The sequence below is a fragment of the Diceros bicornis genome, chromosome 14, assembly GCF_020826845.1.
Source record: "Diceros bicornis minor isolate mBicDic1 chromosome 14, mDicBic1.mat.cur, whole genome shotgun sequence".
In the NCBI taxonomy this organism is placed as follows: Eukaryota; Metazoa; Chordata; class Mammalia; order Perissodactyla; family Rhinocerotidae; genus Diceros; species Diceros bicornis.
Window position 1 is genome coordinate 13,981,816 of NC_080753.1, and position 26,430 is coordinate 14,008,245.

The following is a 26,430-nucleotide window of genomic DNA, read 5'->3' on the forward strand; positions in this document are numbered from 1 at the left end:
TTATTGAGAGATGAACAGATTTGACCTAATATATTATTAACACTTGTTATCAAAGAGCATAAACAATTAAAACAAATTTAGGAACTAGTCACAATGTGTTGGCCCTATTGCAATTTGGATGTAAACAAACGTAAAATATCGTTTATCACCTTTTTGTAACAATTAGCAACACGCACATGTATATTAGATAATGTTAAAAAATTATTATCATTTTAGGTGTGATAATGTACTGATGTTATTTTTAAAATAGTTCTTATGTTTTAGAGATGCACATTGAACTATTTAAAGATGAAATACAAGATATCTGGGATTTGCTTCAAATTATTACAAGAGAGGGAGTGTGGTGGGCATATAGATGACGGGAGATTGGCTCGAGTTGTTAATTATTGCTGTTGGGTGAAGGGTGCAAGGAGGATCCTTGTTATTTTATTTTAATTGTACATGCTAGAAATGTACATAATAAACAGATAAAATATATAATATTATAATATAAAGTTAAGACATAACCACAAATGTGGGGAGGAACGGATTGTAGCAAACTGCCTGTGAAGATGTAATACATTCACTCAGCAGTGATTTTGTTGAGAACCTTTAAGTGCCAGGTTCTCTACCAGGCCCTGGGGACACACGGATGAACAAGACACATATGGATCCTGTCCTCAGGCAGCTTACATTCTAGTGAGGTTGCACACAGTAAGGAGGTGATTAGAAGGAGGGAGGGAGCACTTAGGAGGACACCAAAGCACTTGCAGCGTCAAAATGCCACAGTTGCAGTGGAAACCTGGTAGATTTCCCTTGGACTCTGTTGAGTGCTGCCCTCTAGAGGTGTCACTGAGGAAAACACTTCTCAGTCCAGATCGGAGGGACCTGCAACTCTGGGAGGGTTTTCCTGGCGGGGAGTGATGGACAGACTCAGGACATCTTGTCCCTCAGGTGTGAGCAGAAAAGGAGGGTTCCGGGTGAGGTGGAGTCCTGTGACAGGAACTTCTAGTGGGCTCCTCTCAGCCCCATAACACCATGTTTACTGAAGCCGTGGGATTACACTCTCTGGATTGCTCCATGGGTGCATGGGGCTTTAGCCTGGTCCTCTCTCAATTTCATGAAGAAACAAGTACACAAAACATCCAAATAGTGCCATTCCAGGTCGTTTCTCTCTATGAATCAATAGCCTGTTTTCACTGCGTCCAGCGTCAGCTTTGGGTTTAGGGATGTGTTCAGAGTCCCGGGGCAGGATGAGCTCAGCACAGGAGGGGGAAGTAGGGGCAGATGCTGAGAGCATCCAGGCTTCCTCTTCTCCATCCCAGCTTGACTGAAGAGGGTGGTGGGGCAAGGACTTACCAGAGGCTCTTGGTCAGGGCTTCTGGGTTCTCTGTGCCCAAAGGATGACCCTCACCATCCCATCCGTCTCCACTAGCCTCACAAACAGCATCTCAGTAACCAACCGCCCCCCACCTCGGCCACCCTGCTGTGAAGACCACCACCATCCCTTATGTTTGTCTTGAAATGGTGTTTTATGAATACTGCACTCACACCTCACTGTCTGTATATTCTGACCCTGTGAAGTCGTGTAGACCCACAATAAACTGTTCACTGCATGAGCTAGAAACCCCCAAATTCCCACATTTTTCACCATCAAGAACCCCTTTAAACTGTAATAGCCACTGCAAACACCACTACTAGTTATTACTTGGTTTATGTGGGCCGGGTCCTGTAATATGCATTTTAAAACACCTCATATTCTACCCAAGTTTTATAGTTAAGGAAACTAAGGCCTGGAGATGTGAAGTGACTATGCCCAGATCACACAGCTATTATGAGGCAAAGCCAAGATTGGAACCAAATCCTATCAACACTAAAATCCATTTTCTTGACATCTGACTCTTGACATTTGGTTTATAGATTCTGCCAATTAAGTAAACTACATGGTTATAGAATTACTGATTTTCATATTTGTAGTTTAAAATCCCACAACTGCTCAGAGCTTCTGGTCTGACTGAGACAGCCTTGCTGTTGGCTGCCACTCCAACCACAGAGACTCACCTCAGGAGAAGGGATAATATACATCAAGGTATAAATCCTGAATGTAGGTCAAGGGTAGAGTACATGTTCACCAATGTTAGACTGCTTTAAATTAAAAAAAAACAAGTATGGCATGGTGAAATAGCAACCAACTTCAAAAATCCTGGCCACTTATGTTTATTGAGCACTTAGTGTATACCTGGTACTGTTTAAAGGCCTTTGCATACCTTACGGATTTAATCTCTTTACACCAACCTATAAGTTAGTCCCACAACTTATAAGTTGATCCTCATTTTATAGATGAGGACACTGAGGCACAGAAAGATTGAGACGTGTGTCCAAGATTAAGAGATAACTACAGGTAAGAAATGATATTCAAACTCAGGCAGTCATATCAGAAACCATATCAAACTTAGATAAGAAAAAACACTAGTTAGAGAACTTGGTGGGGAATTCTAACCTGACGTGTCCACTGTTTTCCAGGAGAGGAAATTCTGGGTTGAAAGAGGTAAAGCTGTGCAGCCCCCAGCACTCATTCTACCCTGAATGGGGCCTTGTGGGATGGGCTGGTGTCCACGACAGCAGAGGCCCCTGGTGGCAGCGTCTCAGAGGGTCACTGCCCCCTGGCATACCGCATGCCGGGGGACACTCAATGTCCTGTCCTGATCTCACGTGGAGAGACAGGCTTTCCCGAGACATTCAAACTCCACAACAGGAAGATCTTCCCGGTCCCTTCCCTGCATGACATCCCCTCCCCAGTCACCACCTAACCATCCACAGAGCTGGAAAGAGGGTGGAGGTGAATTGAAACTGCAAGAGTGAGCTGTCACTGCTGTAACCCTGCTCTTTCCTGACGCCTCTCATCTAAATTTCCAGTGGCCCTGATCACGCTCCTCTGCGTACCCTGCCAAGCTCAGGAATCGCTCTTCTCCTCATCATGTGCCAGACAGGGGCCATTCAAGTGTAAAAGTTCTATAATGCTGTGGAATGAAAGAACAAGAACTCATTGACTGTTTCTGCTTTCCAGTTTGAAGAGAAGTTTATAGACACTCCAGATGACTTGGAAAAGCTGAGAAATGGTAAGACCAAGTATCTAGTTGCCTCTGATGAGAGTATCTAGTAGAAGTCATGTGTTGGGGTTTTAACCCCGGGCAATGCCTATGTGTGTGTACCCTGGGAGCTGGGGGCCAGGGAGAGGGAGGGAAGTGGTGCAAATGTCAGGGCTGGGGCTCCTTGAGCAGCTTTGGTAACTTGCTCAGGGCAGGAAGGGCTGGAACTCTGTGAGTGTTTGCTCCAGGACCATCCCCCAGGCCCTGTGGATCCCTCTCTTTGCTTCTCCTGCTTTTTTTGCACAACGACTGAGCTCTAGCAGCTCAGGACCCCACAGCCCTCCCAGCAAGGACAGCAAACACATGAGTTAGAGCAAAGAAAAGAAACAGGCCCAGCAATTGCCTTGAGTTCTCTTCTCTGACAGGTTGACAATGTGATGTCCTAGCGTATTAGAGACTCAGCAAGATGGCATTGAGTTAGTTGGAAGGCGAGGGGAGCCTATGAGGAGGGAGCGAAAGCCCCAGGGCCAGGAGCAGTGGGGTGGGGAACACAGGGCCCCCTGCACACACTCTCCAATGGGTGGGTTTGAGGACCGTACAAAACACCCTCTGGAGAAATCCCTCTTAGTACTGGCCTTAATGGCAGGAACCCACAGACTTATCTTGGGAACTTTCCAACTGAAATGGCAACTGACTGGTGACCGTATTGCAGTCTCTCCCAATTTCTTCCTAAAATATCCCTGAAGAGAAATCAAATGCAAAAAGCACAGGGACCTCCCATGTATCGAGATGGGAAATAAAATGATAAGTGAAATAATACACTAAAAAGTAAAGCCAGATTCACAAGAAAAAAGATTACATGCTATTTCCTGTGAAATGTTCCCAGGTTATAATTTTTTGTTTCCTTTTGTATCTTCAGTCACATCAAGAAACAGTTTTTCATCCTGAAAGTGTGATCCATAAAACGTTCCTCTCTCCTTTTTCTTTTCTTCTTTCCAAAGACGGGAGTCTGATGTTCCAGCAAGTGCCGATGGTGGAAATTGATGGGATGAAGCTGGCGCAGAGCAGAGCCATTCTCAGCTACATTGCCGCCAAATACAACCTCTATGGGAAAGACATAAAGGAGAGAGCCCTGTACGGTATTTTTCCTGCTCTTTCATCAACAGTTAACAGGAACAATGTAGGTCCTTCCCTGAGGGAGCGGGACCACGGCAAGGGGATCATGACCACCAGCAGTGTGGCCTTGGTGGTATAGACTGATGTCCAGTACAGCAGAGACCTCAGGGGATTAGGGACAGGAAACCTGCAGTGGACTCAAGCAAGTGGGATTCGAAGAGGATGTGGTCCATGGATAGGGCGCAGTGACAGAGGTCTCCAAACCCTGATGAACTAAGAAGCCGGGAGGATGGTGGAGTCATGACTCCAGGTGCTCAGGCCTCTAGGAGCTGGACACCAGCCCACAGCTAGAGACAAGGGACAAAATTACTGAGGGTCTAGATGGTAAGGCCAGGGAAGAGAAGAACCCAAATGAGCTGATTTTCATATTGCAGAATTTAACAGAATGATGACCGTGAACCTATCATATCACCAAATTATATGGACGGACCACTTGACAAGGGATGGCAGAGGTTGAACCCAAGATGCTAGGATTATATCAAGCATTTTGATACAAGACTGAAGCAGCAGATCTATTCAATAAAACCAGATCTGGGGAGTCTGCTCCCCATTGTGATGCAATCTCATGATTAAATTGAAAACCATGTAAGGAACTGTTGGCAGTTATTCAAACAGCTAAACATAAAGCTATCATATGACTGCAATTCCGCTACTAGATATATACCCAAGAGAATCGAAAATACATCCACACTAACACTGGTACACAAATGTTCATAACAGTGTTGTTCATAATCTTCAAAAAGCGGAAGGAAGGCCAATGGCCATCAAGCGATGAATGGATGAACAGAGGGTGGTATATCCATACAATGGAATATTACTTGTCCATGAAAAGAAATTAAGTCCTGATACAGGCTACAACATGGATGAACCTTGACAACATTACATTACATAAAAGAAGCAAGATACAAACGGCACATATTGCAGGATTTCATTTGTATGAAACATCCAGAACATTCATATCCATATAAACAGAAAGTAGCTTATTGGTTGCCTAGGGCTGGAGGGAAGGAAGAGTGTTGAATGCCTGCGAAATCATACAGTATTTTGTTTGAGAGGGATGAAAATATTTTGGACTTAGAGTGTGGTGAAGTTACGGAATTCTGTGACTTTACTAAAAATCGCAAAATTGTGTAATTGAAAAGGGTGACATTATGGTAGGTGAATTATACATCAGTAAAGCTTTTACTATGAAAAACCTCTTATAGGAAGCCTTGTTAGAAACAATAGAAAAAAATCACCTGGAATATGCACTGGTGGGAATTGTATAAAGAATTTCACCATTTGAGGGGATATTTAGGTGAGGTCTTCAGAAATGCAAACGTGGCAAGTGTTGGGCAACAGTGCATGGAGAGGGCTGTGGAACCATGTTCTATGGGAAATTACTGAAAGAACTGCCAACATTGGGCATTAAGTGGACCTGGGTGGTGTAAGAGGAGGAGAGGGAGAGGGCCATGACTGAGAGGGCTGTGCCAGGGACTCTCTCTGGAGATGACGTAAGTGGCATGTCTTTGGCCATGTGAATCACACTGAGTTTGTCGCAGAACAAACCCCAGCAGAGATGGAAACCCCAGCTAGAGTCTCAGTGGTTACTTGCAGTGATTCCACCAATGTCTCTCATGCCTGTATCTCGTAGCAGGTCACGGATGCTCTTGGTCCTTATATTTGGTCATGTGTATAACAAAAATTTTAGAGACTTATCTAACTTGAGAGTTTTCTCTAGAATGAAATGTGAAAATTAAGTAAAACTATAGGTGAATGAGTGGTGTAGAAAAATGCACCCAATGGAGGTGAATTCCTTTGCCACACCCTGGTGCCTCATTCTTTTCACTTTTAGACTATAACATCTAAGGCAGGAGACATTTGACACTTTGGTCATTTTTGTCTTTCAGGATTGATATGTACACAGAAGGTATAGCAGATTTGAATGAAATGATCCTGCTTCTGCCCATAAGCCCACCTGATCAAAAAGATGCTAAGATCACCCTGATCAAAGACAGAACAGTAAATCGTTATTTCCCTGCATTTGAAAAAGTAAGTGGGCTTTTCAGTGTTTTGGGGTCACTGAGGTTAGAGGAGAAAGAGAAAGAGTGTCTGGGCATTCCTGGGGCATTGACCCTCACTTCCAGGGAGCCTTCCTGAATACTAGTTAATGGAGCACCTGACTCTCGAGGCATTTTATAAAAATCCACTGTAAGAGACAATTGTACCAGGCTTACCAAGTTATGATTTTTCAGCAAAATTTCAATTTACTAGGATGAAATCTAGAATTCTCTATTCAGTGGAATTTCATGGTCATAGAGCTTGGGCTGTAGAAGGCTCTGAGAGCTACACCAGAGATTGGAGCAGATCCTGCAGAACAACATACAGGGGCTTTTGCTCCAGTAAGCACAAGATGAAAGCAATACATTAGAAAATATTCTGGTACTATCTGTAAGGAGACGTGAGAACAGTTCCCCATCCGGAGAATGTGGTAGTATTTCAGGGAATGAGTGAGATATATCTAAACAGAGATGGGGGCAGTGGGTGGCGAGGAAACAATGGATGAAGAGATATTAAAGGAAAGTGATCTACAAATTCTGGGGACATGGCTCTTAGATTTTTAAGGAAAGTCATGCAAACTAAGGACATAAAGTTCTATCAATATACATAGTACCTATCTTAGTTAATGTTTCTCTTTGAAGGTAAAGGAGAATATTTCAAGTTCAAAAGTACCTGAAATCTTGCTAAATAAAAATCATGAAGCAAAAAATGGTTGTAAGAGATACAGCACCCTCACATACAAATAGAATCCTTGTCTTTGTAAGGCATTAAATCATTCTTTCATCCATTCAACAAATGTTAATTCATTTCTAGTGTTTCAAATCCTATTGAAGGAGTGAAGCACTTATACTAATCAGAACATCCACTCTCCTGGTGCTCGTGGTGCTGAGGGTTTAGGCACATTCACATGGTGACAAGCTATTCAGTCACTGCAGTTTGAGAACATCTACACTCGGAAATTAAAGAGCCTTGTGATAACATAAATGAAATATGCAGATTACAACATGGCATTTGATGCTTTGTTATACTCTTTTTTTTTAAATAATTTTATTTATTTATTTTTTCCCCCAGAACCCCAGTAGATAGTTGTATGTCATAGCTGCACATCCTTCTAGTTGCTGTATGTGGGACGCGGCCTCAGCATGGCCGGAGAAGCGGTGCTTCTGTGTGCTCCCGGGATCCCAACCCCGGGCCGCCAACAGTGGAGCTTGGCGCTTAACTGCTAAGCCACGGGGCCGGCCTGTTATACTCTTTATTCTTTTAAATTTTTTTATTTTTGTGAGGAAGATCAGCTCTGAGCTAACATCCATGCCAATCCTCCTCTTTTTGCCGAGGAAGACTGGCCCTGATCTAACATCCATGCCCATCTTCCTCTGCTTTATGTGGGACGCCGCCACAGCATGGCCTGACAAGCAGTGCGTGGGTGCGCGCCGGGGATCCCGGGCCGCCAGCAGCGGAGCGCGCGCACTTAACCGCTCCGCCATGGGACCGGCCCCTATATTCTTTGTTTTTTTATCCAACTTCTATATGCATACATGGTCTGAAAGGGTATTTGTCATAATCTTGTGATCTTCAGTTGGTGATGCCATGTGTGTTTTTTCTCTGTGATTTCCATATTGCTGTAACATTTTTAATAAACATAGTCTGCAATAATATTAGTATGAAAACTTCAAATATGCACAAAGTTGAAAGATGTGTACCATGAACTCATATGTGCCCACCACCCAGGTTCAAAAATTAACATTTTATTATGATGTTTGCTTAATCATGTATGTCCATCCCTCTCTCTTCTAGTCAAGCATGTTATTTTATTTTATTTTTTTGTGAGGAAGATCAGCTCTGTTCTAACATCTGCCAATCCTCCTCTTTTTTTTTTGCTGAGGAAGAGTGGCCCTGGGCTAACGTCCATGCCCATCTTCTTCTACTTTATATGGGACGCCGCCACAGCATGGCTTGCCAAGCAGTGTGTCAGTGCACACCCAGGATCCCAACCGGTGAACCCTGGGCCGCCGGGGTGGGGCGCGAGCACTTGACCGCTTCTGCCACCGGGCCGGCCCCCAAACATGTTATTTTTTGATGCATTTTAAAGCATGTTGTACACATCAGTGCAGTCACACCTAAACACTTCAGGCTGCAAATTAGAACATATTCCACCAATGTTATTGACAGATACAAGTAGAGTAGAAGCAGGGTGAATGTTGTAAGGAAGACAGTGAGTTCAAGGTGACCCAGGTTTATTTCAGGTCCCAGAGAGATAGACAGGAAATGAGGAGAGCAGAGGAGCGGAGAAAAGTAGACTCTGAAATAGTCAGCTCGGGACTGAAGAAGGCTGTCGTGAAGATGGAGTCCTTGCCCAAGTGAGAGAAGAGAGAGAGTAACATGAAGAACCACATCCTGAAATCTCATGGTTGCTGAGGCTGGAAGGCATGGGGCCAACAGAAACATGGCACAGCGGATCCGAACCCCTTGCCCAGAAGAAGGTGCAGCAGGAGCCCAGTGACGTGGGAAGGGGAGAAGGACATGGTGGCCTGGGCTTCAGCTGAGGAGCGAGGGAAGAACAGCAGAGCCCACTCCTCCCTCCGTCTCACTGAGTCAGGGCCGGTGGAGAAGGTCTGAGGCTCCACATCCGCCCAGGGAGGCAGCAGAGGGGGAGAGTGGGGCTGGAGAGACCCGGGAGGAGCAGGGAGCCCAGCCTGACTGTGCCTGTGTCCATGACCTGATCCCTCAAATTCGCCAGGTGTTGAAGAGCCACGGACAAGACTACCTGGTTGGCAACACGCTGAGCAGAGCTGACATTCAGCTGGTTGAACTTCTCTACTATGTCGAAGAGCTTGACCCCAGCCTTCTGGCCAACTTCCCTCTGCTGAAGGTGATCTCTTTCACAGCCCTCAGGACGGAAGGCCCTCATCTCCCATCTTGGAATCTAATATTTGGTTCCTGGGTCCCCATTATTGTCCAGGCCTTTGCTGTCCTCAGGTCTCCAAAATTGACTCCTGGGCCCTGGTCTGAGGCATGAAAAGAATCTTGTTATGCTGAGGAGATCTGTGTGGATGCTGCCCCAAGAAGAAGAATTTGTCTTTTACAAGGAGAGGGACCCAGGGTCAGCCTCTCTCTCCCAGGCCCCTGGTCCATGATGGTTTCTGTCCTCTTTTCTCTGGGATTCCCTTGACCCAGGTGTGTCCTTCTCTTTCCACACCTGAGTCTGTGATCAGGTCTCCTCCCCTCGGCTCCGGCTCCTACTTTCAGACACTGTGTTTCTCTCTGCGCAGTCTGTCCTCTCTCACCATCTTTCACTCTCGATGGGTAAATTGGTTTTGACTGGCCTCATGGTTACCATTTTATGTTTTCTGTCTCCAGTCCCAGCCCACTTCCTATATCTTTGCTTTTCCTGATTGGAGACTGTATCTGTGTTGATATCCGACAGACACATCCTCTTTCTTGTGTTGCACAAGAGCCATGAATCCACAGGATGAGTGTGTAGGGAAGAAGAGAGGGAAGAAAGTGCTAGTGAGCTGGATTTTCTTCCTCTTATCCTCATGGCTCACCAGTTGTCTGTTCCCCAGCCTCACACTGGTGCTGATGGAGGAGACTCAGTGGGTCCTCGTCTAGGAGGGTCTCAGATTCCCTGGCTTGTGCTAATGACGGGGTTGGTCTTTGGCTCCACTCTGAGGCTGTGCTCTTGTGCATTGCAGGCCCTGAAAACCAGGATCAGCAACGTCCCCACCGTGAAGAAGTTTCTGCAGCCTGGCAGCCAGAGGAAGCCTCCAGGGGATGAGAAAACTGTAGAAAAAGCAAGAAAGATTTTCAAGTTTTAAGAAAGCATTCATGGCCCCCAGCACATGCTGGACCACGTTCCAAAATCTTTCAAAAATGAAGTACTTGACCTAAATGTAGATCCTGGCTATGTGAGACTGACATACTATTCCAAGGTTTTAGTGGTAATTAAATAATAGCACTCCTATGAGCAGTTTTAGTTACAATTTATTCTTTTCATTAGGATCAAATATGAAATCAGATTTCAATCTCCTTCTATCCTGTCTCTTGCTTGGAATTAGAATAAATAAAAAAGGGAAACATAGATTATGTGTCTTCTTGAACTTTTCCAGACATTGTCATATAACATCTGTCACAGAGCCATCAGCGAGTCGAGTGCAGAAATTCATACCTGACACTCTCAATTATTCACAGTAAAATACCTACCTTTCTCGTTAATGGCTAAAGAAATTTTATTTTTTCTTTGAAAGGCATTTTCCATATGATAATACAAATGTTGTTTCTGATGCATTTTTGAACAGCTATTACGTCCCCTATGGACTCTTTAGTGTTCTAGGAGGTGGGGACAGAATGAAGAACAAAACAGAGCCTAGCTCTGCTCTCAGGGGACCCTGCTGTCCCTTCCAGTCCCCGAGCACCCTGGCACATCATCGCTCTGTTGCTTAGTGCTCTGTGGGGCCCAGGCATGAGCCTTCCTCTCAGGTCACTCAGTGTCCCTTAGACTCGGGCTGCCAAGATACAGACTATATGTATGAATTATGTATAAATGAATATATACAAAATCCTTGTTCTGGGCCAGAGTGCCTGGGTGAGGAGTGATTTCTAGTTTTAGCCCCACTCAGATCCAATGATTGACAATCTCCCAGAAAAGGTGGGCTGTGGCAAACGGAGTTCTCCTCCCCTTAGTCGGGGGGCCCCACAGTGGGGGTGGGGCAGGGAGCAGACAGACACAGGGCTCCCTGACTGAGGCCTCACTTCACTCTGGTCTGTTCTCTACTCACAGCCAGAGCAGATTTTCTCAAGTGCGTCTGAGTCTCTCCACCTGCGTGATCTCCTTCAGTGACTCCTGTACCTGCAGGGAGGCCTCCTCACATCCCTCCTCACACCCTCCTCCAGCCCATCACACTCCTGGGCAATGGGGGCCCTGGCCTTCCTGCCTGGGCACAGTTGCTAGCCCTGCCTGGCAGCTCCTTCCCCTGTGGCCACACTCCACTCCTCTCAGAAACCTGAAGTCACTGTGCCTCCCCCACTCCTGGTGTGGAAACATGGCCCTGCGGTGTCCCCAGGACTCCCTCACCAACGGTAATAACACCGCACGCAACTCCACGCACACCTGGTTGATCTAAGGGCTCTAGTCTGGGCTTTGGGAATTCCTCACAATTCTCCCCACACTCCCACCTGCCTGACATTGGTATTCACTCACCCATGTCTTCAAAATATATTTATTCCCATCACTCAAATGCGGTGTGTGGGGCTTGCTTGGAGCCTGATGTAAATAAACCAACTGTAAAGAATGCTTCATGAGATGTTTGGGAAAATTAGAATGTTGAATACTTACTGAAATGAAGGAATTATAAAACTTTGGTTCGATACAAGAATAGTCGGACTATGTTTAGAAGAAAAGTCCTTACCTTTGAGAGATTAACAGTCAATTTTTAACAGATGAAGTGATATGCTGTCTAGGATTTGCTTCAAAATAATCCCGAGGTCATGGAGTGAGTAGGTGGGAGTATATGTTAGTTTCTCTTGGTTGCTGTATCAAATTACTACAAACTGGGTGGCTTAAAACAACAGAACATATTTTCTCACACTTTTGGAAGCTGAAAGTCCCAAATCAAGGTGTCAGCTGAGCTGCCTTCCTCCGGGGGCTCTAGGAGACAATCCTTCCCGCCTCTTCCAGCTTCCGGTGGCTTTTTGCATTCTTTGCTTGCCTTGGCTCATGGCCACGTTACTTCAACCTCTGACTTGGTCTTCACCTCCCCTCATCCTCTGTGTGTCTTGGTCTTCTCTTCCATTATAAGGATACATGTTCTTGGATTTAGGGTCCACCAGGATAATCGAGAATGATCTCATCTCAAGCTCCTTAACTTAGTAACATCTGCAAAGACCCTTTCCCAGTAAGGTCACATTCACAGCTTGAAAGTATTTGGACATTGACTTATCTCTTTGGAGGGCACCAGACAACCCACTACAGGTGGATCTTGTTTACAGATGAAAAAAGATTATTGGCAGTTGCTGAAGCAGGGAGATGGGTACATTAAGGTTTGTAATGCTATTCTCCCTACTTTTGCTTTTGCTAGAAATTTTCCATTTAAAATACTATATTATTTATTGTGCTCCTAATATGTGCAGGGGCTGTGCCAGACTTTGGGGAGTTGACTGAAAACAAGATGAAGGCCCTACTCCCAGGAGCTCACAGTCTATGGGGAAACTGATATCAAACATAGCGTCAAAATAATGTGAGATAAGATATATTAGGGGAAATACAATCGTAGGTTAAGGTAGAGTATTCTCTTTAGAGCAAAGCGCATGTGCAAAGGCCCAGAGGCTAGGAAGGCTGATCTGAGTGTGGCAGAGACAAGAGTATACACATAGGGTTGCCAGGTTTAGCAGATAAATACAGGACACTCAGTGAAATGTGAATTTCAGATAAACAATAAATAATTTTTTAGTATAAGTACATTCCATACAAAGTTTAGAACATACTTATACTAAAAAGTTATTTATTATTTGCCTGTTATTCGCATTTAATTGGTTGTCCTGTATTTTACCTGTGACCCAATATAAAAAGTATTGCCAAGACTCGCTTGCCCCTTACTGACAGCAGCTCCCTGCTGCTCATGGCAGAGGTTTCTCATTTGCCTTCGTCCTTGCATCCAACTCATGAAAACCTCACAGTAAATTTCTTCAAAAAGACATTCCCCACTGACTGGCAGAGAGAGTCCAAACATCCTGAAATTTTTTGTTTAATCCTTTAATTTCCAACCTTGAAAAGGAATATATTAACAATTTGTTTTGTGATAAGAGGAGGACTTGTCAGTTTTCTTCTAATCTAGCTTGGAACCCCTGGCCCCTGAACTCTAAAGGAGGGGCTTTTTAAATGAAAGAGGTGGGGAGTCTTGAGCATGTCTGGCAACTCCCTCAGTATCAGGAAGGGCTGAAACTCTGTGAGTATTTGCTCCAGGACCAACCCTAGGCCCTGTGGATCCCTCTCTTTGCTTCTCCTCCTTTTCTGCACCGTGACTGAGCTCTAGCAGCTCAGGACCCCACAGCCCTCCCAGCAGGAACATCAAATACATGCGTTAGAGTGAAAGAGGAGAAACAGGCCCCACAGTTGCCTTGAATTCTCTTCTCTGACGGGTTGACAAGGTGATGTCCTAGTGTATTACAGACTCAGATAACAAGACGGTGTTGACTTAGTTGGAAGGCCAGGTGAGCCTGTGAGGAGGGAGAGAAAAGGCGAGGGCCAGCAGCAGTGGGGTGGGGAACACAGGGACCCGTGCACACATTGCCCAATGGGGTGATTTGAGGAGTGTACAAAACACCTACAGAGAAATTTCCTTTACTACTAGCCTTAATGCCAGGAACCTCACAGACTTGTTTTGGGAACTTCCCAACTAAGACGGTAACCGGCTGGTGGACCTGTTGCACCTTCTCCCAACGTCTGCCTAAAACATCCATGAAAAGAAATCAAGGCAAAAAATACAGTGACCTACTGTGTATCTGAATGGGAAATAAAAAGATAAATGAAATAAGAGCTTAAAAAACAAAAGACAGATTGATAAGAAAAAGAATTACAAGAAGGTAAAAAACAATGCTATTTCCTTTGGAATGTTCCCAGGTAATAATTTTTTGTTTCCTTTTATGTCTTCAGTCATTCCAACAAACAGTTTTTCATTCCAAAAGTGTGATCCATAAAACATTTCACTCTACTTCTCCTTTCTTCTTTCCAAAGACGGGAGTCTGATGTTCCAGCAAGTGCCGATGGTGGAAATTGATGGGATGAAGCTGGCGCAGAGCAGAGCCATTCTCAGCTACATTGCCGCCAAATACAACCTCTACGGGAAAGACATAAAGGAGAGAGCCCTGTACGGTATTTTTCCTGCTCTTTCATCAACAGTTAATAGGAACAGTGTAGGTTCTTCCCTGAGGGAGCAGGACCACGACAGGGGGATCATGACCACCAGCAGTGTGGCCTTGGTGGTATAGACTGAGGTCCAGTACAGCAGAGACCTCGGAGGATGAGGGACAGGAAACCTGCAGTGGACTCAAGCAAGTGGGATTATAGAAGAGGGTGTGGCCCATGGATAGGGCACAGTGACAGAGGTCTCCAAACCCTGATGAACTAAGATGCCGGGAGGGTGGTGGAGTCATGACTCCAGGTGCTCAGGTCTTCAGGAGCTGGACACCAGCCCACACCAGAGACAAGGGACCAAGAGTCTGCGTGCCTAGAGGTTAAGGCTGGGGAAGGGTGGGACCGAAAGGAACTGATTCATGTTCCTGAATTACCAGAATGACGACCGGCAACCTAACTTATCACACATTTGTGTGGATGGGCTATTTGACAAGGATCAGCAGAGGTTCAACCCAAGATGCTCGGGTTACATCAAGCATTTTGACACATGACAGTAGCAGCAGATTTATTCAATACAAATGGATCTGGGGCGTCTGCTCCCTGTTGGCACGGGACCACATGATTAAAATTAAAATCGTGTAAGGAACTGTTGGCAGTTGTCCAAAGTTAAACATCGAGTTACCATATGACTCAGCAACTCCACTACTAAGTAGATACCCAAAAGAGTTGAAAATAAATCCACGTTAATAATTGTACTCAAATGCTCATAGTGGGGCCGGCCCCGTGGCGTAGCTGTTAAGTGGGAGCGCTCCGCTGCTGGTGGCCCAGGTTCGGCCTGTGAAAGCATACGTGTTTCATTTGGGAAGGATGAAAATATTCTGAATTAGAGTGTGGTGATGGTACAGAATTCTGTGACTTTACTAAAAATCACAAAGTTGTACACTGGAAAAGAGTGACATTATGGTAGGTGAATTATATGTCAATAAAGTTTTCATTTTAAAAGATCTCTTACAGGAAACCCTGTTGGGACCGGAAAAGAATATCACCTGGAATGTGCTGGTTGGAACTGTATAAAGAATTGCATTATTTCAGAAGATATTTTAGGTGGGGTCTCGAGAAATGCAAACATAGCCAGTTTGGGGCAACAGGACATGGAGAGGGCTGTGGAACCAAGTTCCTTGGGAAATCATTGGAAGAACTGCCAACATTGGGCATTATGTTGGCCTAGGTGGTGTAGGAGGATGAGAGGGAGAGGGCCATGACTGAGAGGGCTGTCCCAGGGACTCTCTGGAGGTGACTTAGGTGGCAGGTCTTTGGTCATGTGAATCACACTGAGTTTGTGCACAGAACAAAACCCAGCAGAGATGGCAAACCCCAGCTAGAGTCTCGGTGGTTACTTGCAGTGATTCCACCAATGTGTCTCATGCCTGTGACTCAGGGCAGGTCAGCGCTGCTCTTGGTCCTTATATTTGGTCATGTGTGTAACAAAAATTTTAGACATGTATCCACCTTGGAAGCTTGTTCTAGAATGAAATGTGAAAATTAAATAAAAATCCCTAGCTGACTGGCCTATAAAAAATGCATCCAACGGAGGTGAATTCCTTTGCCACCTCCTGATGCCCCATTCTTTCACATTTTTAAAGTAAAACATCTAAGGCAGGAGACATTTGAAAAGTTGGTCATTTTTGTCTTTCAGGATTGATGTGTACATGGGAGGTCTGGCAGATTTGAATGACGTGTGCATACTTTGGTCAATGAGCCCACCTGATGAATAAAATGCCAAGATTACCCTGACAAAAGAGAGAACAACAAATCATTTTTTCCCTGTTTTGAAAAGGTAAGTGTGGTGCTCAGTGTCTTGGGGGCACCGAGGTTAGAGGAGAAAGAAAACAGTTCCTGGGCCTTCCCGGGGCTTGATCTTCAGTTCCAGGGAGCCTTCCTTAATACTGGTTAATGGAGCATCCTGACACTCAAGACATGTTACAAAAATCCACTGTGAGGAAGTATTGTACCAGATTTACCCAATTTATAATTTTCAGCAAAGCTTCAATTTACCAGGACCCAGTCTAGAATTCTCTGTTCAATGGAATTTCATGGTCATAGAGCTTGGGCTGTGGAAGGCTCTGAGAGCCACACTAGAGATTGGAGTAGATCCTGCAGAACACCATACAGGGGTTTCTGGTCCAGGAGGAACATGAGGAAGGCAATATGTCTGAAAATATTCTGGTACCATTTGTAAGGAGACGTCAGACCAGCTGACCATCAGGAGAATGTGGTAGTATTTCAGGGAATGAGTGAGATACATCTAACAGAGATGGGGGCAGTGGATGGAGAGCACGAGAGAGATGAAGAGCTGTTAAGGGAAAATAACCTACAAGTTTGGGGGACATGGCTCTTAGATTTTTGAGGAAAGTCGTGCAAACTAAGGAAATAAAGTTCCTTCATTACACAGAGTACTTCTCTTAGTTAATGTTTCTCTTTGAAGGTAAAGGAGAACATTTCAAGATCAATGCTACCTGAATTCACACTAAAGAAACATCAGGAACCAAGAAATGATTGTAAGAGATACAAGAGGCTTACATATAAATAAAAAGATTAACAGTGACACCTTCATATTTATAAATTGTTAAATCATTCTTTCATTCATTCAACAAAATTTTATGTATTGCTAGTGTGTCTGACCGTACTCAAGGAGCGAAGAATTTAATACTAATCAGAACATGCACTCTTCTGGCCCTTGTGGTGCTGAGGGTTTAGGCACATTCACATGACGACAAGCTCTTCAGTCACTGCGGTTGGAGGACATCTATACTCTGAAATCGAAGAGCCCTGTGATAACATAGATGAAATATGCATGTTACAATATAGCATTTGATGCTTTATTAATGTTTTTTATTTTTTATCTATACTTCCATACACATACATTAGTCTAAAAGGGTATTTGCCAAAATGTTATTATTTTTAGTTGGTGCTACCCCATGTATTTTTTCTCTTTTTTCTCTGTGATTTCCATACTGCTGCAATATTTTTAATAAACCTCACATATATTCTGCAATATTTTATTATGTGAAATTCAAACGTGCAGTAAAGTTGAAAGATTTGTACAATGAACTCATATACACCCATCAACTAGATGCAAAAATTAACATTTTATTATGGTGTTTGTTAGCTTAATCAGGTATGTCCCCATCCTGCTCTCCCCAATCAAGCATAGTATTTTTTGATGCATTTTAAAGCAAGTTGCAGACATCAGCACAGTCACCCCTAGACACTCAGCATGCAAATTAGAACATATTCCACCAATGTTATTGACAGATGCAAGTGGGGTAGAAGTTAGACCAGCGTTGTAAGGGAGATGATGAGTTCAAGTTGACCCGAGTTTATTTCAGGATCCAGAGAGATAGACAGGAAATGAGGAGAGCAGAGGAGAGGAGAAAGGTAGACTCTGAAATAGTCTCCTCAGGATTGAAGAAGGCTGTCGTGAAGATGGAGCCTTTGCCTAAGGGAGAAGAGAGAAAGAAAAGTGTGGAGAGAGAGCAAGAGAGACAGATGAAGAGCCATGTCCTGAAGTTTCAGGGCTGCTCACTTTAGGGTGTGGGGCCGACGGAAATATGGCACAGCAGGTGCTAAGTCCTCGGCCCAGTGGAAGGTGCAGCAGGGAGCCCCAGTGATGTGGGAAGGGGAGAAGGACGTGGTGGCCTTGGCTTCAGCTGAGGAGCGAGGGAAGAACAGCAGAGCCCACTCCTCCCTCCGTCTCTCTGAGTCAGGGCCTGTGGAGAAGGTCTGAAGCTCCACACCTGCCCCAGGAAGCAGCAGAGCGGGGAGAGTGGGGCTGGAGAGACCCGGGAGGAGCAGGGGCCCAGCCTGACTGTGCCTGTGTCCATGACCTGATCCCTCAAATCCGCCAGGTGTTAAAGAGCCATGGACAAGACTACCTGGTTGGCAACATGCTGAGCAGGGCTGACCTGGGTTGAACTCAGTTGAAACTGATTCAACTTCGTCTGGTTGAACTTCTCTACTGTGTCGAAGAGCTTGACCCCAGCCTTCTGACCAACTGCCCTCTTTGTTTCTCTCTGCACAGTCTCCCCTCTCTCCCATCTCTCTCTCTCGATGGGCAAATTGGTTTTGAAGACTAGCAATGGATATTATCTCAGGGCAAAATTTCCTCAGCAAAAAAATATTTTGTATGTTAATCTCTAAAAGATTGTGAAGAATTTTCAAAGCCCAGACTCGAACGCTTAGGTCACCGAGGTGTGGGTGTAGTTGTGCGCGGTGTTATTACTGTTGGTGAGGGAGCCCTGGGGACACCGCAGGGCCATGTCCCCACACTAGGAGCTCACAGGACAGTGGGGGAGGCACAGTGGCTTCAGGTTTCTGAGAGGTTCACGGGGCTCTGTGGGAGCCCAGAGCAGAGCCCAGCTCTCCCTGGGAAGCACCGAGGGGAGGAGTGGAGTATGGCCAGGGGGGATGGAGTTGCCAGGCAAGGCTAGCAAACGTGCCCAGGCAGGAAGGCCAGGGCCCCCCTTGCCCAGGCCTGAGATTGGGCTGTGTTTGCAAGGGGCCCTGTGTTCCCCACCCCACTGCTGCTGACCTTCACTCTTTCTCTCCCTCCTCACAGGCTTATCTGGCCTTCCAACTAACTCAACACCATCTTGTTATCTGAGTCTCTAACACTGGAAGGTTAGCTCTGAGCTAACATCTGTGCTAATCCTCTTCTATTTTCTAAGTGCGTAGCCGCCACAGCATGGTTACGGAGCAGTGCAGGTCCGCACCTGGAGTCCAGGCCCAAAACCTCAGGCCACTGAAGCAGAGTGCACCAAACTTAACCACTATGCCACAGGGCCTGCCCCAAACATACTAAATTTTTGATAGATGAAATGATATGCTGTGTCGGATTTGCTTCAAATAATCCCTTGGTCGTGGGGCCATAGATGGGATGCTGTATCAAATTACTACATGGTTGCTGTATCAAATTACTACAAACTGGGTGGCTCAAAGTAACAGAATGTATTCTCTCACACTTGGAGGCCGGAACTCTAACTCAAGATGTCAGATGGGCTGCCTTCCTTCAGAGGCTCTAGGGGAGAATCCTTCCTGCCTCTTCCAGCTTCTGGTGGCTTTTTGCATTCTTTGCTTCCTTGGCTCATTGCCACATTCCTTCAACCTCTGACTCCACCTTCACATCACCTCACCCTCTGTGTGTCTGTGTCTTCTCTCCTGTTTTCAGGATACAAGTTATTGGACGTAGGGCCTGCCAGGATAATCCAGAAGGTCTCACCTCAAAATCCTTAACTCAGTTACATCTGCAAAGACCCTTTTTCCAAGTAAGGTCATACTCAGAGGTTCCAGGTTTTCGGACATGGACCTATCTTTTTAGAAGGCCACCATACTACCCACTACATATAGATGTATAGATGAAGAAAATCATTCACAACATCTGAAGCAGGCAGATGGGTATAATGGATGGTAGCATACAACTTTTAGGACACACTTGTACTAAAAAATTATTTACTGTTTGTCTGAAATTCACATTTAATTGGGTGTCCTGTATTTTATCTGTGACCCAATATAAAAACTACTTCAGAGATCCACTTGCCCCTTACTGACATCAGCTCCCTGCTGCTCACAGCAGAGGTTTCTCATCTGCCTTCCTCCTTGCATCCAATTCTTGAAAGCCTCACAGTAAACGTCTTCCAAAAGTATACACCACTGATTGGCAGAAAGGGTCCAAACATCCTGAAATTTTTTGTTTAATCTTTTAATTGCCAACCTTCAAAACGAATACATTAACTAATTGCTCGTGATAAGAGGATGATGTCATTTTTCTTCCAATATAGCATGGAACCCCTGGCTCTGAACTCTGTAGGAGTTTTCCTTAACTGGACTCCACCTGTGTCAGATGGAGGAGTTATTCCATCATAAAAATGGCTTATGAATACCTGAGGGGTTGGCATTGAGTTGCTGAGCCATGTGGGAGACAGATTTTAATTAGGTAAGTACTGATTTTATAAATCTTCATACATTGCCTCACATCCTCACATCTAGCTCACCAGAAAAATACTTTAAAATGTGTCCTCAGCACAAGAAAATTCTGTTTTAGACTCACATCGTGCCTTCTTGCTGTGCTTAGGTGTCAGCTCAAAAGTTGTTTATTCAACTGCTGTTGGAAACATCTTTACAGAAATGTAAAAATGAAGAATTTAGAACACTATAGCAGGAGAATTTAGATATGAGAAACATTAATGATAGGAAGAGAAAAAAGAATGATACCATTTTATACAATTTCTATTTTATACATTTTATACAATCTGAGAATCTGACGAGAAGAGAGAGTGTGGGTGTTTGTGCCGAGGTTACTCTCTCTGTAGAAGTAGTCCACACACAGCAGTTATGAGCTGTGATACTGTAATACTATGTCTGCTGTGAAAATTCTAAATTAAGATAGATTGTAATAAGAATAATTTAGTCTGAAGGTCAGCAGAAGTCAATTCTAGTTCAGCCTTTGCTGGGTTAGCTCGCGGACACGTCTCCTTCTCTCTCTGGGGTTCAGCCAACTCAGGGCAACCAGACAACGGCTGGAGTGGGTTTCCCAGTCTGGCCCTGTGGACACTGTGGCCGGGCCGTGCTTTGTTGTGGAGCTATCCTGTGTGTTGTCTTTTTTTTCTCTTTAGTTAAAGGTATTTATTATAGAAATGTACATTTAGTTAGTTTTAAGGAAAGTACTTGAGAGTAGCGTTAACATATATTTTCCTCAAATTTGCCAACTTTACACCTGTAAGGTATCAACAACGATAGTCTGTTTATGCATTTTACAAGAAATCATCATTTCATCAATACTCTACTCTCACTTTTTCTTCTCATTTCACTCTGTACTTGGAGAAAGAACACAGTGTGGGGTCAAGCTCATCCTAGTGCTGGGGGCAGCCGCAGAGTCGAGTGAGATACAAATGGATAGAAAAGAGTTACTCTACTTTTCAAAAATGTATTTTTCAAAAAAAAAAATTTAGCCTGGGGAGATGACACAGATATAAGAGCCGACTCCCTCCGAGTTGTCGAGAGGCAGCATAGGCGGATTCTGAACTCACCTCCTCCCACAGACACAACAAATTTGCAACTACTCTCGGAACAATTACCCCTGAGAGAGAACTGAAAACTGGATTAAAAAACACCCACAACAAGGGACGGTCCTGACTGAGGTGGAAGAGGCAGAAATTTCCTTCTGGAGAGAAAAAAGCCACCTTCGCAAGCTGAGGTTCTTTTTTTTTTTTTTTGGTGAGGAAGATCAGCCCTGGGCTAACATCTGCCAATTCTCCTCTTTTTTTTTTTTTTTGCTGAGGAAGACTGGCCCTGGGCTAACATCCATGCCCATCTTCCTCCACTTTATATGGGATGCCGCCACAGCATAGCTTGACAAGCGGTGCATTGGTGCAAGCCTGGGATGCAAGCTGAGGTTCTTCATGGCTGGCCGGGAGAAGTCCTAAGGTGTGCAGCCTTCCCTGGAGGAGTGGGGGACCTAAGTAGGGGAGCATTACTGCTATAAGCATGTGGTGGACTCAGCACAACTGAGACAAGTGTCATAATATCTGGCATTGCTGGCTATTAACAACAGTGGGGAATACCCCCAGAGAAGCTATTGGACATAAGTGGGAAAAAAGCCATCTCTTAAAGGGCCCATGCACCAATTCACCCATTTAGGAAAGCAATCTAAAATCACAGAAAGAAAGGTGCACAGTCCTTTGGTGGAAAGAGACTCACCCAACAGTCTCTGGGTGCATCTTGGTGAGAATTGAGACCTCTCGAGGACTGAGACATTGGCGACAGCCATCATTGTAACCTAGCACAGGCCTGCTGACAAAGACACTGGCAGAGGCGATTGGAGTTCTTCCCCTGGCCTGTTAGCCCAAGGTCTGCCCCACTCACTAAAGCACAGATTTAATCTAGCTCAGCGAGGGCAGGCAGCCCTCCTGAGGGACAGCAAGCCTTCAGGCAACTTGTGGGCCTGCATAGGCTGGGTGCCTCTGCAGCCAGGTGAGTACGTCCACCTCTGCAGGGCAGGGTGTGCGTGAGGAGCAGATGGAGTGTGTGGGGCATTGGTGGAGTGTGTGGGGCTTCTGCTGTGGGGCGACTGGGTCCACTTCAGGTAGTCTGGGCTTGCGCATAGGACAGGACTGTGTTGAGGGGGTGTGTGGCCCTGTGGGCAGTGGCGTTGTCAGCAGCAGACTTGTGTTTCTCAAACAGCCACATAGGGGATCAGCCCCACCTTCCAAAGCCTGAAGCAATTGGCTGCTGTCATGCCTAAGGCCAGCCCCATCTATCTGCAATCTTGACAGAGCTGACAAGAGGCTTGCAGGATGTAGGCCTATAGCAATTGTAAGCTCCTGAGCCTAACAACCAGCCAAGCTGGGTGTCTACTCACTTAACAGAAAAACTGCAACAGGAATGTGCTATTAGACCTTGCAGCCAACTGTTCTGGGGCTCCCCTTGCCCGATAAAGTGACTGAAGTGTCCATAGCAGCCACACACAGCTGAGTGTTACAACCAGCCGGCCAATGGGACACCCTAGCCTCTCTGGGCACCTACAGCAAGAGCAACACTGCCACAACAGAAGGACACACATAGCCCACACAAGGTCACTCCTGGAACATTTGGAACTAATGATGAGAGGGAAGCACACTGCTGGGCCTCATAAGGCATCTCTTACATGAGGCCACCCCTCCAGGATCAGGAGACGTAGCTGACCCACCTAATACATAGATATAAACACAGAGAAAGAGGCAAAATGAGGAGGCAAAGAAATACATTCCACGTAAAGGAACAAGACAAAGCCCCAGAAAAAGAACTAAATGAAACAGAAATAAACAATCTACCTGACAAAGAGTTCAAACAAAAAGTGATAAGGATGCTCATTGATCATGGGAGAAGAACGGATGAACTCAGTGAGAATGTCAACAAAGAATTGGAAAATATAAAAAAGAACCAATCAGAAATGAAGAAGGCAATACTGGAAGTGAAAAATTCACTAGAGAGACTCAATAGCAGAGTAGATAATACAGAAGAATGGATCAGCGAACTGGACGAAAGACTAGAGGAAGTCACCCAAACTGAATAGATAAAAGAAAAAAAATGAAAAAGAATGAGAAAAGTCTAAGGGACCTCTGGGACAACATCAAATGCACTAACATTCATATTATATGTGTCGCAGAAGGAGAAGAGACAGACAAAGGGGCAGAGAATCTATTTGAAGAAATAGTACCTGAAAATTTTCCTAACCTAAGGAAGGAAACAGATAAGCAGGTACGAAGCACAGAGAGCACCAAACAAGATAAACCCAAAGAGGTCCACATCAAGACACATTATAATGAAAATGTCAAGAATTAAAGATAAAGAGAGAATCCTAAAAGCCACAAGAGAAAGTCAACAAGTTACATACAAAAGAAACCCCATAAAGCTATCAGGGGGCCTCTCAGCAGAAAGCTTACAGGCTAGAAGGGAGTGGCACAATATATTTAAAGTGCTGAAAGGAAAAAATCTACAACTAAGAATATTCTACCTGGCAAGTTTATCATTCAGAATGGAAAGAGAGATAAAAAGTGTCCCAGACAAGCAAAAATTAAAGGAGTTTATCACCAAGAAACCAGTTTTACAAAAAATGCTAAAGGGACTTTTATAAGGGGGAAAGAGAAGACCACAAATAGGAATGAGAAAATTATCAAGAAAAAAAAAAAGCAATAATATCACTGGTAAAGTAAAAAGTACAGTAAAGGTAGCAAATCAACCACCTAGGAAGATAATATGAAGGTCAAAAGACAAAAGTACTAAAATTACCTCTTTCCATGATAAGAGGCTAATGGATACACACACAGAGAAAAAGAGGTTAGATATGATATCAAAAACATAAAATGTCAGAGGAGGAGAGTAAAAGAGTAGAGCTTTTAGAAAGAGGTCATACTAAAGAGAACATCAACTTAATATAGATTGCTTTATATGTAGGTTATTATATATGAAACTCATGATATTCACAAACCAGAAACCTATAACAAATACACAAAAAATTAAGAGAAAGGAACCCAAACATTGTAGTAAAGAAAGCCATCAACCACAAGGGAAGAGAGCAAGAGAAGAAAGGAACAGAGAAGAACAACTAAAACACCCAGAAAAAAAGTTACAAAATGGCAATAAGTACATACTTATCAATAGTTACCTTAAATGTCAATGGATTAAATGCTCCAATCAAAAGGCGTAGGCTGGCTGATTGGATAAAAAAACAAGACCCATATATATGCTGCATAACAGAGACACACTTCAGACCCAAAGACACTCACAAACTGAAAGTGAAGGGATGGAAAAAGATACTCCAAGCAAATGGCAATGAAAAGAAAGCTGGGGTAGCAATACTTGTATCAGACAAAATAGACTTTAAAACAAAAACTGTAACAAGAGGCAAAGAAAAGCACTATATAATGATAAAGGGAACAATCCAACAAGAGGGTATGACACTTGTAAACGTCTATGCACCCAACACAGGAGCACCTAAATATATAAAGCAATTATTAACAGACATAAAAGGAGAAATAGACAGTAACACAATAATACTAGAGGACTTTAGCACTCCACTTACACCAATGGATAGATCATCCAAAGAGAAGATCGATAAGGAAACATTGGTCTTAAATGACACATTAGACCAGATGGACTTAGTAGATATAGACAGAACATTCCATCCAAAAAGCGAAGAACACATATTCTTTTCAAATGCACACAGTAATTTTTCCAGGGTTGATCACATATTAGGCCACAAAACAAGTTTCAATAAATTTAAAAAGACTGAAATAAAACCAAGTATCTTCTCTGACCACATCAGTATGAAACTAGAAATCAACTATACGAAGAAAATGAGACAAGCCACAAATATGTGGAGATTAAACAAAATGCTACTGAACAACGATTAGGTCAATGAAGAAATCAAAAAATACCTGGAGACAAATGAAAATGAAAGTATGACATGGCAAAATTTATGGGATACAGCAAAAGCAGTTCTAAAAGGGAAGTTTATAACAATACAGGCCTACCTCAACAAACAAGAAAAATCTCAAATAAACAATCTAACAGTGCACCTAAAGGAACTGGAAAAAGAAGAACAAACAAAGCCCAAAATCAGTAGAAGGAAAGAAATAATAAAAATTGAGCAGAAATAAATGAAATTGAGACTAAAAAAAAAAATAGGAAAAAATCAATGAAACCAAGAGCTGATTCTTTGAAAAAATAAACAAAATTGACAAACCTTTAGCTAGACTCACCAAGGAAAAAAGAGAGAAGGCTTAAATAAATAAAATCAGAAATGAAAGAGGAGAAATTACAACAGACACCTCAGAAATACAGCAGATTATAAGAGAATACTACGAAAAGCTATACACCAACAAATTGGATAATCTAGAAGAAATGGATAAATTCTTAGAATCATACAACCTTCCAAAATGGAACCAAGAAGAAATAGAGAATTTGAATAGACCAATCACCAGTAAGGAGATCGAAACAGTAATTCAAAATTTCCCAAAAAATAAGTCCAGGGCTAGACGGCTTCCCTGGTGAATTCCACCAAACATTCAAAGAAGACTTAATACCTATCCTTCTCAAACTCTTCCAAAAAAGTGAAGAGGAGGGGAAGCTTCCTAACTCACTCTATGAAGCCAATGTTACCCTGATACCCAAACCAGACAAGGACAACACAAATAAAAGAAAATTACAGGCCGATATCACTGGCCTGGAACATTGATGCAAAAATCCTCAATAAAATACTTGAAAATTGAATACAACAATATATTAAAAACATCATACACCATGATCAAGTGGGATTTACTCCAGGGATGCAGGGATTGTTCAACATCTGCAAATTGATCAACGAGATACACCACATTAACATAATGAAGAATAAAAACCACATGATCATCTCAATAGATGCAGAGAAAGAAATTGACAAGATACAGCACCCATTTATCACAAAAACTCTGAATAAAATGGGTATGGAAGGAAACTACGTCAACATATTAAAGGCCATATGTGACAAACCCACAGCTAATATCATTCTCAATGGTGAAAAACTGAAAGCTATGTCTCTAAGAACAGGCACCAGACAAGGATGCCCACTTTCACCACTCTTATTTAAGATAGTATTGGAAGTCCTAACCAGAGCAATCAGACAAGAAAAAGAAATAAAAGGGATCCAAAATGGAAAGAAAGATGTGAAACTGTCACTATTTGCAGATGACATGATTTTATATATAGAAATATATATAAATA

General features: G+C 43.8%; 1 protein-coding gene and 1 pseudogene across 1 annotated transcript in view; both read left to right on the forward strand.

Annotated features, from left to right (window-relative positions):
* LOC131413573 (glutathione S-transferase A3-like) overlaps positions 1–10,374 on the forward strand; it is a 43,544-nt gene extending 33,170 nt beyond the window's left edge. The window contains exons 3-6 of the mRNA XM_058554152.1: positions 4,070–4,202; positions 6,134–6,275; positions 9,022–9,153; positions 9,977–10,374. Coding sequence (XP_058410135.1) covers positions 4,070–4,202; positions 6,134–6,275; positions 9,022–9,153; positions 9,977–10,099 — 530 coding nt within the window. The 3' untranslated portion in view covers positions 10,100–10,374. The remainder of the gene's footprint in view (positions 1–4,069; positions 4,203–6,133; positions 6,276–9,021; positions 9,154–9,976) is intronic.
* Positions 10,375–14,018: 3,644 nt separating this feature from the next.
* LOC131414231 (glutathione S-transferase A1-like) lies at positions 14,019–18,269 on the forward strand (annotated as a pseudogene).
* The last annotated feature ends 8,161 nt before the right edge of the window (positions 18,270–26,430 follow it).